Raw genomic sequence first — 17,729 nt, 5'->3', positions numbered from 1 at the left:
CTGTGTGTGTGTCTATGTGTGTGTGTGTGTGTGTGTGTGTGTGTGTGTGTGTGTGTGTGTGTGTGTGTGTGTGTGTGTGTGTGTGTGTGTGTGTGTGTGTGTGTGTGTGTGTGTGTGTGTGTGTGTGTGTGTGTTTTCGGCAATGAAAGTACAGTGAAATTGTTTACTCAGGCCAGTCACCCAGCTGTACTTTTTCCCTAGGTCAATCATCCTGGGTTGAGTAGACATCTCTACCTCCTCATGCACACATAAACACACACGTGTATTTCAATTGTTTTCCTAAGTGTTATGTCCTGTTTTCATCTGCCATCCTTCAGAGTTCTTTGTAGTTTAAAATAGTTTTTCTAAATAGTTTTTAACTGTACGAATTGTTTTACCCATCAATCAATAAACCAATCAAGTCTCTTCCCTCACACCCACAAAACACACTTGTAATCTGATTTAGTAGGAACAGTATTTGTATATTAGGATGCCCATTAGCTTTAGCAGAAGCAGCAGCTACTCTTCCTGGGGTCCACAAAAAACATCAAGCATGACAAGTAACAAAACACTGATACACTGATAGACAACGACAGTCACACTCATTTTAAATACAAAATATACAAACAATTCAACACCAAAACATTATACAAACAATACAACAACAAAAATGATGTGTGAGTGAGTGTGTGTCTGTGTGTGAGTGTGAGTGTGTGTGTGTGTGTGAGTGTGAGTCCCCTCACAGTGCTTCGCTTGTTTTTTAATCTGGGTTTTTTTCAAGGTAATTTTGCTGTTTGCTTGACTAATTTGAGATGGAAGGGAGTTCAATGTGATCATGGCTCTGTATAAAACTGTCCGTTGCCGGGAATTCATTTTGGACTTAGTATTGCAATATACTGCCGATTTTTATTGGTAGTGATTGTCTTGTCTTGGCTCGGACAGACTGTACTACAAGGTTTAGACAGACTGAAGTCCAGATGAGGATGTTCTACTCTGACTCCACACCTTCCTCCTTCATATCCTACTGCGCAACACATCATAACTCACAACCTCTGATAAAAATACTCTCCAAAATATCGTACAAATTAGGATTCGTTTTTGATCGGCTGTGAAATACCTCTCGGGTCAGTTTAAATATGTATGTGTTCGTAGTTAATGTTTACAAAAGTAAGCTGGCAAACTCGTTGAAACCACTCTATCAAGTACCCCTCCAAACGTGCTATTGGAGTGTATTTGCATCTGGATTTGACCATAATGCTTTGTTTGTTTAATTAACCTCTTTTGAACGTATAGACAGACATGTTCCTTTGAGGTCTTTTCCAGGGAATGTAGTCTGTAGTATTTCTATGAGTAACTGAGGTTATAAATACCTTCATGATGGATATGAGTAACTGAGGTTATAAATACCTTCATGATGGATATGAGTAACTGAGGTTATAAATACCTTCATGATGGATATGAGTAACTGAGGTTATACATACCTTCATGATGGATATGAGTAACTGAGGTTATAAATACCTTCATGACAGATGAAGGACAGGGATCACACCCCAGATATGAATGAACTAGTTACAGCCAATGGTGGAACTGCATTAGACCACCATCTTTCATCCTCCGTTCTGCTTTTATTCCATCCATAGATAGTTGTGTACACACACATTTTAAATACTTTATTTGAATCCACCAATCAAATGTACTAAAAAACGATCCAAACATTTCAAAGGTCCCTGTATGCATGGCCCTCGAGGGTACAGAAAGCACCTCCTTCTCCAAACAGCTAGGCTGCTTACGACGCTGAAACAAAGCAGTATTGCTTTGCCCTAGTTTTTATAAGGCCCGCAATCTGGAGGCCACGCACTGCAAGCCTGTGTACGTGGCCGAGAATGTCAAATATCAGAGCCACCAGCTAGCACCACCACCCGAGGCTGTCACAGCGTGCCACGAGGGGCTGGTATTTAAGAAGCTTCTCTGCTAAGGTCTTCTCCATGTAGCCGTCCAATGAGCAGCGCACCTCCAAAATGAGTACCTCCCCTGGCCTCCCCCACAACAACAATATCTGGTGTATTTGGCCCACAGGAAGAAACATAGTTATACCAACATCACCTTACACAACAATGTTTATGCATGTGTGCTGTTGGTGAGACTACTTGTTTCACCTTGTTGGCTATCAGTTCAACAAGGCGGTCATGTCTAGCAATGTACATTTACATTTTTACATTTTAGTCATTTAGCAGACGCTCTTATCCAGAGCGACTTACAGTAGAGTGCATACATTTTATTACATTTACATTACATACTGAGACAAGGATATCCCTACCGGCCAAACTCTCCCTAACCCGGACGACGCTATGCCAATTGTGCGTCGCCCCACGGACCTCCCGGTTGCGGCCGGCTGCGACAGAGCCTGGGCGCGAACCCAGAGACTCTGGTGGCGCAGCTAGCACTGCGATGCAGTGCCCTAGACCACTGCGCCACCCGGGAGGCCTGTATGTACAAATCCTTGTATGAACAGCAGCCATTCAAACATGGGAAATGGACTCCATCACATTTGACTCATGTAGAATACAAAATGTATCATGGATTACAGGGTACCTGAGTGCTAGATTATATTTTGTTGGTAGAACTTGCAGCCTCACCTTAACAGTAAAGGTGAGAATGTCCTTACCAACGGCAGCATTCTGGTAAATGGAATGGGAGACAGAGTGGTCAGCATAGTCCAGAGCAGTGAATTTCCCTTGCAGCCTCAGGCCAGCAGTGTTGCAGTAGCTGCATCCGTCTGATACCAAGGAGTGCCCTGGATGTAGGATGAGATGTTCAATCATAGCTGACAGAAGCCTCCACAACACAGTGGTCTGCTACAACTGCATCAGAGGCAGTCACTGGCTCAGTTTGCATATCAGTCCGTGTCCACCTGAGCTCCACTCCAGTCCTGTTGCACAGGTCGTTGAGGTCCGGCCAGTCTGACCAGACTCTGAAGTCCACAACACGAGTGTCCAATTTTCCATTGGCCTTCCTCCTGAATCCCAGGAAGTTGTCCTCAGTGTCCCTGACCAGTGGAACCTTCCTCCTGAAGCCCAGGAAGTTGTCCTCAGTATCCCTGACCAGTGGAACCTTCCTCCTGAAGCCCAGGAAATTGTCCTCAGTGTCCCTGACCAGTGGAACCTTCCTCCTGAAGCCCAGGAAATTGTCCTCAGTGTCCCTGACCAGTGGAACCTTCCTCCTGAAGCCCAGGAAATTGTCCTCAGTGTCCCTGACCAGTGGAACCTTCCTCCTGAAGCCCAGGAAGTTGTCCTCAGTGTCCCTGACCAGTGGAACCTTCCTCCTGAAGCCCAGGAAATTGTTCTCAGTGTCCCTGACCAGTGGAACCTTCCTCCGTAGGTCCAGAAGGACGGAGGCTCTCACATCGTCACTGTTGAGCATGTCCAACAGGCGAGTCCGTCTGGTAGCAGTGTAAATCCACTCAATATTCGGGACTTATAAACCCCCCTCTCTTTGGCTCAGGAAGACAACGTCACGTGTGGTGTATGTTTAAGCATAGCCACTTTCTCACCACCTGAACAGTTTTGTTATTCATTTCCCTCAGAACCTTCTGTGTGAGAGGCACAATTGTAAGCAGATGTTGAATCTTTACTAGGACCACCTCTCTCACAGCTTCTAGCTTCATGACCACAGGCAAAGGGGACATGTCAATCATATCAAGCCTGGTTGAATACTCAAGGTTCCTCTGAAGCAGTGCGGCTTGGATGGGTTGTGTTTCGGAGGATGCACGGCTCTCGACCTTCGCCTCTCCCGAGTCCGTACGGGAGATGCAGTGATGAGACAAGACTGTAACTACCAATTGGATACCGTGAAATTGGGGAGAAAAAAGGTTGTAATTTTTTTAATATATATTTTTTTACTTATGTCCAAGATAACTATATGTTTTGTGATGAGAGTAAACTCTGATTGGTTTATTCGTTGGGGGCTTGTCAGTTTTAGACTTGTACCAGCGGTTACCTCTGCTTGTCTTTCATAGAACACTGCACATTCATAGAACACTGCACATTACTACCAAAGGCCAAAGGCATCTCTAAAGTCCAAAAACACAGTGTCACACACACACACACACTTGGTGTTTATCATGTATCGTCAGTCTTCAGGCTGACCTGACCCCTGCGTTGGGGCCTCAGTGTTCCTCAGTGCGTTGGCCTCGTGTGTGTGTGTGTGTGTGTGTGTGTGTGTGTGTGTGTGTGTGTGTGTGTGTGTGTGTGTGTGTGTGTGTGTGTGTGTGTGTGTGTGTGTGTGTGTGTGTGTGTGTGTGTGTGTGTGTGTGTGTGTGTGTGTGTGTGTGTCAGCACATTTTGTTTCCAAATTAATCTGCCTCGAGTCATGTCCTTTCAGATCAAATGTTGGTTTAATTCAGTGAATATATTCGCTAAATACTGTATCTACATTAACATAATGTGGGGTATATCTAGAAACAAAATAAAATCCCATTCAGCTGGTTCATGTCTATTCAAACCAAATGTGTGCATAACTGAATAGGGGTTGGAAAATAAGGGAAGCGCCACCTATGTGTGTTATAAAACCTATTGCAAGACCCCAGAGTTGTTCCTAGTTTTTCCTGGTCACATGATCAAGAAACATTCTTGTCCCTAATCCAGTGGTGGATCAGGAACAACTCTGGGCTCTGCTATAGGTTGTATAACACAAATAGGTGGCGCTTCCCTTATTTTCCAACCCCTATTCAGTTATAAACACATTTCCATCCAGGGGTGGCAAAGACATAGGGGGAGATGAACAAATGCAAAACAAAAAGAAGTCAGTCAGGCTTTCAACTTGAAAGTTGTAATAGTAGAATGTACAAAGTGCAACTTCGAAATTGAGTAGTGGATCAGCAGTTTTCCCCCGGTCATGGCGTACCTATTTATTAGGTATTGATCAATAGCCCATGTCAGCTAACGTTTTTTTAACTAGGTTTTTTAGCCCATTGATTTTAATGAGATGTTTGAGTCACATAGATAATACATATAAACCATAGCTACATGTGTAGAATAGCAGGAAATGAGCTTTAACGCTGCAACCTGGGTACCCCTGCTCAAGTACTGTATGAAGGCAAGACCATGAGGTACAATATGAACAACGGATGTCAAGGATATAGGACGGGACAGGCTTGGGTATAACTGACATGTTACACACACACACACACACACACACACACACACACACACACACACACACACACACACACACACACACACACACATTCCCATTCCCATTCCCTCTGCGCTACTAGTGATGTACTGTAGTTGAGCGTAGCCTGATTATTGTGGCTACCATGAGAGTTGTTATTTGAGCATTTTTTTAACATGTCCACTGATGTTTTTGTTGTGGTGTCATCTGTACTGTCAGAAGGTTTGTCCCGTGGGATAACTATGTAAAAGCACATAAACACAGGTGTATGTTGGCAAACATTAACACACTAAGTCAAACAGATACGTTCACATGTTCTTCTTGGAGTGACAGGTCATTAGCCTTTTGGTCCTTGTTCTTTGCTTTTTCATGGTTTACTAATACACAGATGGAGAGGGGCTCGTCTGAAAGCACCACTAAAACCGTTTATTACAGAGCATGACTGAGGATGTAATGGTGCCTTGCAGACATTGTAGGGCAATGACAAACACCGCACAGTTATATACAGCACAATAAAATATACAGCACAATATACTGCACGAATAAAATCATTGCATAATGTTTTCAGACAGCATTGTTTTTTCAACACTGTATTATGACTGAAAACCAATAAAATTCAACTGAACTTGACAACAGATTTACAAGGAACAATATCGTAGAAGAAATGAGACACATCGACTGAAATGAAATGAAGACAGAAGCTCGTAAAATGCCATAAAGATAAATAGGAGCTTTTCAGTGTATGGGGCTAACAGTCATGTCACGTCATGAAACATTAAAATATCCTCATAAAACATTTAAATGTATCGTGTAAGACAAAGGGTTGTACATAAGTCACAACTTATTTATCTCAAGATCACAACATAACAAAAGTTTTCTTGTCGAGATCACGAGATAAGCCCTATAAACAGGACTGGATCAGTATTGGTGATAGATTGACAGTTACGGCTGAGGAGGCAGAGCCCACTGTGGATCAGTATTGGTGATAGATTGACAGTACTGCTGAGGAGGCAGAGCCCACTGTGGATCAGTATTGATGATAGATTGACAGTACTGCTGAGGAGGCAGAGCCCACTGTGGATCAGTATTGATGATAGATTGACAGTACTGCTGAGGAGGCAGAGCCCACTGTGGATCAGTATTGGTGATAGATTGACAGTACTGCTGAGGAGGCAGAGCCCACTGTGGATCAGTATTAATGATAGATTGACAGTTACGGCTGAGGAGGCAGAGCCCACTGTGGATCAGTATTGATTATAGATTGACAGTATGGCTGAGGAGGCAGAGCCCACTGTGGATCAGTATTAATGATAGATTGACAGTACTGCTGAGGAGGCAGAGCCCACTGTGGATCAGTATTAATGATAGATTGACAGTAAGGCTGAGGAGGCAGAGCCCACTGTGGATCAGTAATAATGATAGATTGACAGTATGGCTGAGGAGGCAGAGCCCACTGTGGATCAGTATTGATTATAGATTGACAGTATGGCTGAGGAGGCAGAGCCCACTGTGGATCAGTATTGATGATAGATTGACAGTACTGCTGAGGAGGCAGAGCCCACTGTGGATCAGTATTGGTGATAGATTGACAGTACTGCTGAGGAGGCAGAGCCCACTGTGGATCAGTATTGATGATAGATTGACAGTAAGGCTGAGGAGACAGAGCCCACGGTGGATCAGTATTGATGATAGATTGACAGTAAGGCTGAGGAGGCAGAGCCCACTGTGGATCAGTATTGATTATAGATTGACAGTATGGCTGAGGAGGCAGAGCCCACTGTGGATCAGTATTAATGATAGATTGACAGTTACGGCTGAGGAGGCAGAGCCCACTGTGGATCAGTATTGATTATAGATTGACAGTATGGCTGAGGAGGCAGAGCCCACTGTGGATCAGTATTAATGATAGATTGACAGTACTGCTGAGGAGGCAGAGCCCACTGTGGATCAGTATTAATGATAGATTGACAGTAAGGCTGAGGAGGCAGAGCCCACTGTGGATCAGTAATAATGATAGATTGACAGTATGGCTGAGGAGGCAGAGCCCACTGTGGATCAGTATTGATTATAGATTGACAGTATGGCTGAGGAGGCAGAGCCCACTGTGGATCAGTATTGATGATAGATTGACAGTACTGCTGAGGAGGCAGAGCCCACTGTGGATCAGTATTGGTGATAGATTGACAGTACTGCTGAGGAGGCAGAGCCCACTGTGGATCAGTATTGATGATAGATTGACAGTAAGGCTGAGGAGGCAGAGCCCACTGTGGATCAGTATTGATTATAGATTGACAGTATGGCTGAGGAGGCAGAGCCCACTGTGGATCAGTATTGATGATAGATTGACAGTACTGCTGAGGAGGCAGAGCCCACTGTGGATCAGTATTGGTGATAGATTGACAGTACTGCTGAGGAGGCAGAGCCCACTGTGGATCAGTATTAATGATAGATTGACAGTTACGGCTGAGGAGGCAGAGCCCACTGTGGATCAGTATTGATTATAGATTGACAGTACGGCTGAGGAGACAGAGCCCACTGTGGATCAGTATTGATTATAGATTGATAGTACTGCTGAGGAGGCAGAGCCCACTGTGGATCAGTATTATTGATAGATTGACAGTAAGGCTGAGGAGACAGAGCCCACGGTGGATCAGTATTAATGATAGATTGACAGTAAGGCTGAGGAGGCAGAGCCCACTGTGGATCAGTATTATTGATAGATTGACAGTAAGGCTGAGGAGGCAGAGCCCACTGTGGATCAGTATTAATGATAGATTGACAGTAAGGCTGAGGAGGCAGAGCCCACTGTGGATCAGTATTGATGATAGATTGACAGTAAGGCTGAGGAGACAGAGCCCACGGTGGATCAGTATTGATGATAGATTGACAGTAAGGCTGAGGAGACAGAGCCCACGGTGGATCAGTATTGATGATAGATTGACAGTAAGGCTGAGGAGACAGAGCCCATGGTGGATCAGTATTGATGATAGATTGACAGTAAGGCTGAGGAGACAGAGCCCACGGTGGATCAGTATTGATGATAGATTGACAGTAAGGCTGAGGAGACAGAGCCCACGGTGGATCAGTATAGATGATAGATTAACAGTACGGCTGAGTACTGAGTGAATCAGAGCATCCACTTTTATTTAGGTAAGGGATTAACCCAGGGAGAGATTGCATTATGTCTGTCAGTTATAGATGGCTTCCAGTTTTGGCTCCAATACAATACCATTTCAAAGACATGTAAAAGTACGTTTGCGCTACTATTTTGAATGGATTGGATGTGTAATGTTCAGTGTAAGGAAAGTTAACATTGAGGTCTGTGGTCACAGACTACCAATGAAAGTTTACCAACGAACACCAGACTACCAATAAACATTTATTTGAATCTCTAATAATTTTAACAGGGAGGTTGGCCTGTCAATAACAGCAAAAACACAGTCACAAACAACAATTAACAAGTAGTACAGAAAAATGAAACTGGTAAAACAGCTAAAGGTAATCACATGTTGAGGTTTCTAAATACGACAACATTACATGAAGGCTGCAGTCTATTTGTCATTATAGTCACAAATGGTGGGCTACATGCTGTGGTGCTGAAGGACAGCTCTGCCATTCATACAGTATGAAAGATGATCTCAGACCAGCGTTTCCCAAACCCGGTCCGAGCACCACACAGCTGATTCAAATAATCAAAGCTTGAATATGAGTTCATCATTTGAAAAAGCTGTGTGATACTAGGGCAAAAACCAAAAGGTGCAGCCCTTGGAGTCCCCAGGACCGAGTTTGGGAAACGCTGGACTAGACACATACAGTTTGTTTGGAATTTGTAATTCCTCAGTTTGCCATCGTTTGCCTTTTATTGCTGGAGCTTTGATAAGAAGGCCCCAGCCTGTACACTAGCACATGGTTACAGATCTTACTGCTTCTGGTGCACTGTGACACCGCTGTGAATCTATTGTCAATACGTCCACTCCTGTGGGCGGCAGGTTCGAATCCCTGAGCTGACTCAGTGAAAATAAAATGTGCCAATGTGCCCTTGAGCAAGGTACTTAACCTTAATTGCTCCTGTATGTCGCTCTGGATAATAGCGTCTGCTAAATGACTTAAATGTATAGAGTTAATTTTTTTTATTTTTACCTTTATTTAACTAGGCAAGTCAGTTAAGAACAAATTCTTATTTTCAATGACGGCCTAGGAACAGTGGGTTAACTGCCTGTTCAGGGGCAGAACGACAGATTTGTACCTTGTCAGCTTGGGGATTTGAACTTGCAACCTTTCGGTTACTAGTCCAACGCTCTAACCACTATGCTACCCTGCCGCCCTGTTGTGGGCTCGACAAAACAACTTTTACTATGTCGTGATCATTAGACAAATATGTTGTGATCATGACCTAACATGGGAATCATTTTTTTATTCATATGTCCTCTCTGCACTTCCGTACAGTAGTATGCCAATCTCCTCCAACAGTACACTATTTCATTCTGACCTATTTGCCAATAACAATTCTTGTTTGTAGGTCAAATAATACATCAAATTGGAGAAATGTTTCAAATGACATGTTAACAGTACCACTAAGCTCTGTGAAGACCAGCTAGTATCAAAACGTTTAGTATATGTTGATACTGGGTTGAGCCAGAGCCATAGATCGTTTGATCGTTGCGGTTTCTGTTGATTATGACCTAAACTTGTTTATTGAAACCAGGAAATCCCAGTAGATGATGCATCTAGTTTTCAAGGGAGGCAATCATATATTCATATATTTATTTGAATGTATTCAATGTTGATTGAAACCAGGAAGTCCCATTTAGATCTCTTGGACTTCAGTGTAAACCATGCATCAGAGTCAATGGGAGAAGTGCACAGACTTTCAGTTAGCATTTAGCCCCGACTGAGCTACAGCATGGCTCCTTTGCACTGATCTATTTAAAACCTGTTTACACACACACACACACACACACACACACACACACACACACACACACACACACACACACACACACACACACACACACACACACACACACACACACACACACACACACACACACACACACACACACACACACACACACACACACACACACACACAGACAAACAGCAACCAAACAGTATTAGGGACAGACACAGCAACGGCCATTGACAGAGACACAACTCCATTCTCCATTATGATACAATGCAACTGACATGACTCCTGTCCTGAAAGAGAAGCACCAGGCCCTGGAGAGGTTGTCCTGCTGACTGCTGGTACAGTAGCTCTGATCAGAGTAAACTAATGTCATGGTATTGCTTCTTAATCTAACTCTACCGCTATAGCTCAATGTCTGCCGTGTGGGGTGTACAAGGAGCATGTCTACCCTGGTGTAGTGTTACACACACCGTTGTGTCTATTTCTGATGTTCTCTCTCTCTCCTCTCTCTCTTTCTCTCTTTCTCTCTCTCTCTCTCTCTCTCTCTTTCTCTCTTTCTCTCTTTCTCTCTCTCTCTCTCTCTCTCTCTCTCTCTCTCTCTCTCTCTCTCTCTCTCTCTCTCTCTCTCTCTCTCTCTCTCTCTCTTTCTCTCTTTCTCTCTTTCTCTCTCTCTCTCTCTCTCTCTCTCTCTCTCTCTCTCTCTCTCTCTCTCTCTCTCTCTAGGTTTAGCAGAGCCATCTTCACCCTCCAAGGTGAGAGATGGACCCCCAGGTGATGGTGCCTGGTCAGGCTGAACATGGACTTCTTCTGCTGGGGCAGCTGGAGAGGATGTGGGGGGCCAGGGAACTAACTGACGTGGTTCTCCTGGCCGAGGGCATTCCCTTCCCATGCCACCGGGTGGTGCTATCCGCCTTCAGCCCTTACTTCCAGGTAAGATAATTGTGCATGAACCCCAAAATAAATATTACCATTTAACCATGGTGTTTACCATACTTCTTTCATCACTCCAGGCCATGTTTACCTGTGGTCTGAGGGAGACCCGTGGAGGTGAGGTGCCTCTCAGGGACACTCCTGCCCAGAGCTTGGAGCTGCTCCTGGGGTACATGTACCGCGCCCAGCTACCTCTCTCCCACGACAACACTCAGGGAGTGGCCGCTGCTGCCTTCCTGCTGCACATAGACGGGGCATTCAGGTGGGTTCAGGTGGCTACTGTTAGCCATGACACGACTAATACAATCACTACATTATAGTCACTATTACAGGTTGTGTCAGAGCTACATGTTGGACAGCATGGATACTTCCAACTGTGTAGGACTGTACCACTGGGCCAGAGACCTGGGGGCCGCTGACCTGGCAGACCTCGCCCTGAGATACTTGTGTCGTCACTTTGCCCAGGTAGGACCGTATCATTCAGTATAATCTGAAAATTCTTCCCAATTGCCACAGTCATGTCCATTTCCTCTTCTCACCACACGAGAGCAGTAGTTCCCTGCATCTGTCTACAGGCAGAATCAAACAGCTGTCTGACATATAAACATTTATTACATGTATTACCTCCTCTCTCTCACAACGTCATCTCTTTGTATCACCTCTCTTCTCTTTCTCTCTCTCCCCTCCTCCCCTCTCCCTCTCTCTTCAGGTGTGTCAGGAAGAGGAGGTGTTGGAGTTGGACGCCCAGAGTCTGGGGGGTCTGCTGGGTTCAGATGACCTGAATGTGACCCAGGAGGAGAGTGTCCTGGAACTGGTGCTGCGCTGGGTGGAGAAGCGTAGGGGAGATGAGCAGAGTGAGGCCCAGGCCGTGGAGCTCCTCAGGCGGGTACGACTGGAGCTGATAGACCCCAACTTCCTCAGGAGGGCCAGGAGGAGAAACCCGGTGAGGATGGAAAGAGGAGGATGGAGAGAAGGAGATTTTAAAGCTATGTCCACCCTACTAATTGTAAGTGTATGGTTGCAGGTATTGCTCCGGGATGCGGAATGCTTCGGGATGATCGACGCGGCTCTCCAGACTTCTTATCTCTCTGTGGCGGCTGCCCCCCCTCGCCCCACCCTGCGTTACGGGATGGAGACCACAAACCTGCTCCTCTGCCTGGGGGGGACTGATGAAGGTGGCATCCCAGCCCGCCGGGGGGGTCAGGCTGACCTCAGCTTATGCTTCGCCCCCCAGGCCAGAAGGACGTACTACATCCCCTCTCCAGTGAAGGGGACAGGGACGATCACGGCAGGGGCAGTGACAAGGGACAACAGCATAGTGGTGGCTGTAGAAGAGGAGGACGAACACAGGACCAAGAGGCTGGGGATGTACAGGTGTGTGTGTGTGTGTGTGTGTGTGTGTGTGTGTGTGTGTGTGTGTGTGTGTGTGTGTGTGTGTGTGTGTGTGTGTGTGTATATTTATAAAATACATACCTGTCCTCTGTTGTCTGCCCAGGTATGATCGGTCTTGTGAGGGCAGCTGGGAGGAGCTATGCTGGGTGGGGTACAGGGACATGTATGCCCTGGCTGCACTAGGCAATGCCCTCTACCTGCTGGGGGGACAGATGAAGGTCAGGAACCATTACATCATCACCAACAGTGTTGAGAGGTGGTCGCTGAGAAGGGGCGGGTCCTGGCTGAGCTCCGCTCCTCTGCCTCTCCCATTGGCCTGTCACTGTGTGGTCAGCCTCAAGGACCACCTTTACGTGCTGGGGGGCTGGACGCCACAGGTGAGCAGGGATGTCAGTCAATAAACCAACCAATCAATCAATCAATCACATATAGGTTATGTGATGCTTTTTACAAATGCATTTGTTACAAAGTGCAACTTGGGAAAACTCTGATCCTCCTCCCTTCTCCCTTTCTCATCTCCATCCTCTCTCTCCACCCCTCCTCCGTCCCCCTCCAGTCGGACCGTCCAGACGATGAGCCAGACAGGCTGAGTAGCCGTGTGTTCCAGTTTGACCCAGGCAAGGACCGGTGGACAGAGTGTGAGAACATGAGATACTCACGCTACCGCTGTGGGGTTGCTACACTCAATGGAGAGATCTACATGCTAGGTTAGAGCACGTCTTTCAATGGAGAGATCTACATGCTAGGTTAGAGCACGTCTTTCAATGGAGAGATCTACATGCTAGGACATTTTTTGTCTTTATTTTTCTCACTTCATCCAGATGGAGATATGAGGGCCAAAACAGTTGGAACATAATAGTGAACATAACATTTTTTATTTAACTAGGCAAGTCAGTTAAGAACTAATTCTTACTTTACAGCATTGAAGGTCCCCAAGAACACAGTGGCCTCCATCATTCTTACATGGAAGATGTTTGGAACCACCAAGACTCTTCCTAAAGCTGGCCTCCCGGCCAAACTGAGCAATCAGGGGATAAGGACCTTGGTCAGGGAGGTGCCCAAGAACCTGATGGTCACTCTGACAGAGCTCCAGAGTTCCTCTGTGGAGATGGGAGAATCTTCAAGAAGGACAACCGTCTCTGCAGCACTCCACCAATCAGGCCTTTATGATAGAGTGGCCAGACGGAAGCCACTCCTAAGTAAAAGGCACATGACAGCCCGCTTGGAGCTTGCCAAAAGGCACCTAAAGACTCTCAGACCATGAGAAACAAGAGTCTCTGGTCTGATAAAACCAAGATTGAACTCTTTGTCCTGAATGCCAAGCGTCAAGTCTGGAGGAACCCTGGAACCATCCCTACCGTGAAGCATGGTAGTGGCAGCATCATGCTGTAGGGATGTTTTACAGCGTCGGGACTGGGAGACTAGTCAGGATCGAGGCAAAGATGAACGGAGCAAAGTACAGAGATTCTTGATGAAAACCTGCTAGAGCGCTCAGGACCTCAGACTGGGGCAAAAGGGGTTTACCTTCCAGCAGGACAACAACCCTAAGCACACAGCCAAGACAACGCAGGAGAGGCTTCTGGATAACTCTCTGAATGTCCTTGAGTGGCCCAGCCAGAGCCTGGACTTGAACCCGATTGAACATCTCTGAAGACCTGAAAATAGCTATACAGCAGTGCTCCCCATCCAACCTGACAGAGCTTGAGAGGATCTGCAGAGAAGAATGGGAGAAACTCCCCAAATACAGGTGTGCCAAGCATGTTGCGTCATACTCAAGAAGAATCGATGCTGCAATCACTGCCAAAGGAGCTTCAACAAAGTACTGAGTAAAGGGTCAGAATACTTATGAAAATGTGATATTTCAGTTTTTTTATTTTTTATAAATTAGCAAAATGTCTAAAAACCTGTTTTTGCTTTGTCATTATCGGGTATTGTGTGTAGATTGTTGAGGGGAAAAAAACAATTTAATCCATTTTAGAATAAGGCTTTAACGTAACAAAATGTGGAAAAAGTCAAGGGGTCAGAGAATTTGGCAGTACGTTCAACCGGCCTCACAACCGCACACCACATGTACAGTGCCTTTGGAAAGTATTCAAAAAAGACATTGTAGGCGGCTTACAGTAGAGAAATTAACATTAAATTCTCTGGAAAAAGCTCTGATGGACATTCCTGCAGTCAGCATGCCAATTGCACGCTCCCTCAAAACTTGAGACATCTGTGGCATTGTGTTGTGTGACAAAACTGCAAATTTTTAGAGTGGCCCTTTATTGTCCCCAGCACAAGGTGCACCTGTGTAATTATCATGCTGTTTAATCAACTTCTTGATATGCCACACTTGTCAGGTGGATGTATTATCATGGCAAAGGAGAAATGCTCACTAACTGGGATGTAAACAAATTTGTGGACAACATTTCAGAGAAATAAGCTTTTTGTGCATATGGAAAATGTCTGGGACCTTGTATTGTAGCTCATGAAACATGGGACCAACACTTTACATGTTACGTTTATATTTATTTTCAGTGCATATGTGTGTTCTCCAGGGGGTATAGGGTGTGAGGGGGAGGACCGTGGCCAATCTCGTCGCTGCCTGAGCTCAGTGGAGATCTACAACCCAGACGAAGATACCTGGAGGTCAGGGCCAACCCTCCCCACCGCTCTCCTCTCTTTACGAACCAATGCCTCCAACATTGGGGAGGTGGAGGGCAAGCTGTACCTCTGTGGCTACTACAAGGGGGCAGGTGAGAACCGAAACACATTTACACTGATCAATCAATAAAGGAATCAATCAATTACCAATCATATTTTGACAGGTCGCCATGAGATCATCACCAAGGAGATCTTAGAGCTGGATCCCAAGGACAACGTGTGGACGGTGGTGGAGCGTCGAGCAGCCATGCATGACAACTACAACTACAAGTGTATGGTTGCAGTGGCCAGTCTGTCTGGTGGCCAACCTCAACCCCCGTGATCTCTCAAACCCGAGCTCTGACCCTTGATGGATACAGGACAAAAGTGGCCTATTCAGAGGAAGAGAAAACACAGAGACAATATTGCATAAAGAGGGACTCATGTTGCTCTAGGGCCTACCCTATAACTTTGTTTCATCGTCAAGACATGATAGTCTATAAGCTTATAAGTACTGTATGTGGTATCCCTCAGATGAAAGGATAAGGTATGGAAATCAATTGCTTTGTAAACTCACTCTGTAAGGACAACCTAAGCTTTAGACCATGGGTATTCAACTCTTACCCTATGAGGTCCGGAAGCTGCTGGTTTTCTGTTCTACCTGATAATTAATTGGTGTCCCAGGTCTCAATCAGTCCATGGAACAATGCAGTAGAACTGACAGTTGAGCTTGAGGGCTATAGACTACTAGCCTATCACACGGACTCCACTGTTTGCATGATGTGATGCCTGTACTAACATCTGAACTCTGTGTTTCAATAAAATACAAATTAAGACATTCAGGACTTCCAAAAATAAAGTGTCTGGTCTGTAGGCCTATTTTTCTCCTTCCACAATACATATTCACAGCTTAACAATTTACTGGATCTTTAACTCATGTCCATCTCAAGCGTTTATTTTTCCGGGGAACGGAAAACAAACAAGTCTGGATTGAACCGGTCATTCTTCGAGGACGTTGCTTACGTGCCAAGCATTCCTTCTCCTTCTCCTACTGTTCGGCGTGGTCAAAAATAGGTCGGCGGAAAGCCAAAACGATCCTAAATTAGTGTGACGCTGCATGTTGCTATGACAGCTGGCATCGGTATGGACTGGGGTGGATCCACCAACCTCATGGGACCATGTGGTTCTCACTGCTGATTTGTGTTTTGTTTTCAGATAGAAGAGAGAGAGAGAGAGAGAGAGAGAGAGAGAGAGAGAGAGAGAGAGAGAGAGAGAGAGAGAGAGAGAGAGAGAGAGAGAGAGAGAGAGAGAGAGAGAGAGAGAGAGAGAGAGAGAGAGAGAGAGAGAGAGAGAGAGAGAGAGAGAGAGAGAGAGAGAGAGAGAGAGAGAGAGAGAGAGAGAGAGAGAGAGAGAGAGAGAGAGAGAGAGAGAGAGAGAGAGAGAGAGAGAGAGAGAGAGAGAGAGAGAGAGAGAGAGAGAGAGAGAGAGAGAGAGAGAGAGAGAGAGAGAGAGAGAGAGAGAGAGAGAGAATGAACAGCAGCATTAGAACGGGATGCGAGACAAAAGGAACAGGGGTTTCCCTAATGGGCTGATGTCTGGGATTATTAACCGAATACCCTTTTGACATTTCATTTCCTCAAGCAGAGTGAATAATTGATAGTAGCCTGGTGTTTTGTTGCTTCATCTATCTGCTATGAAACTGGGGAATTTGAGGCTTCCTTTAGTTGTTTGTAGGTATAAAGAAAAATAACCAATCCTGTGTCAGTTTATGAAATATTTCCGCTGCCAAGTAGGCAACTAGTTGCGACAGGTGCGCACTGAGCGAGACCAGGATGGGCAGGCGGGAAATTCGCAGAGACCACCGCAGCAGCAGCAGCAGCGTGATGAGCACTGAAGACCGGTCAGAACGGAGGGAGAACATGCAGGACACGGCAGATACCGAAACCGGCGATGATGGCTCCGAGACCTCAAGTCTGGACAGCCGTCGTCTCCTCAGCGGGGACAAGCGTCCCAGCCACACCGGGGAAAGTGGCTCTATGCCCGGCCAAGTGGAAGTGAAGAAGCACCAACATAAACACAATTTAAAACACCGCTACGAGGTAATGGAGACGCTGGGAAAAGGCACCTACGGGAAAGTGAAGAGGGCGGTGGAGAGAACGACTAGGAAGACAGTAAGTGTTTTTGTTTTTTTAAATTAAATATCTCTGTCTATCTCGATCCCATACTGTCCGCCCTTTCCATGTGTTAGCCTTTTATGTCATATTATAACCTAAATGTTCACTTTACAGATATTACACCAACTCATCATTGCAACCAAATGTTTCTGAATGTGTGCTGCCTTCTATGTGAGGGCTACCAAGGCAAAATGTGCATCTGTTATTGACAATTTTGTTTGTTACCTGTATTGTGCGTTTGCTATATCAGTCGAACAAAGGGACCCCAGATGATGTGTGTGTGCTCTTGCCCTTGGCTGTGCCTGGAAGTCTCAGGCAGCTGTCCTTCAGTTATGTTTTGGTTCTTATCAGAATTATATATGTGTGTTATTAATTATTCATGTGTGATAGAGGACAGATTGGAAGGGCAAGGTATTGCCATCGGTGTAATGAATAGATGCATACTTTGTGTGCATGCCATCTGTTGTGGATTAGCTCATACCCGCTGCTATGCCAGGGATCAGGGGCCTTCTGAGGGCCTAGGCCACCTTCTCGTTATCTGACCCATT

The 17,729-nt window shown here is 45.6% G+C and overlaps 1 protein-coding gene and 1 pseudogene across 1 annotated transcript in view; both read left to right on the top strand.

Moving 5' to 3' along the window:
- The first annotated feature begins 10,156 nt into the window (after positions 1 to 10,156).
- LOC129861112 (kelch repeat and BTB domain-containing protein 12-like) lies at positions 10,157 to 15,845 on the top strand (annotated as a pseudogene).
- A 675-nt stretch (positions 15,846 to 16,520) lies between these two features.
- Positions 16,521 to 17,729, top strand: part of LOC129861111 (NUAK family SNF1-like kinase 1) — a 71,342-nt gene continuing 70,133 nt past the window's right edge. The window contains exon 1 of the mRNA XM_055932252.1: positions 16,521 to 17,178. Within this exon, the coding sequence (XP_055788227.1) occupies positions 16,840 to 17,178 (339 nt within the window). The 5' untranslated portion in view covers positions 16,521 to 16,839. The remainder of the gene's footprint in view (positions 17,179 to 17,729) is intronic.

Source organism: Salvelinus fontinalis, chromosome 8 (genome assembly GCF_029448725.1).
Source record: "Salvelinus fontinalis isolate EN_2023a chromosome 8, ASM2944872v1, whole genome shotgun sequence".
In the NCBI taxonomy this organism is placed as follows: Eukaryota; Metazoa; Chordata; class Actinopteri; order Salmoniformes; family Salmonidae; genus Salvelinus; species Salvelinus fontinalis.
Note: the sequence above shows the minus strand (reverse complement) of the source record. Positions and strands in the feature narration are given on the sequence as shown.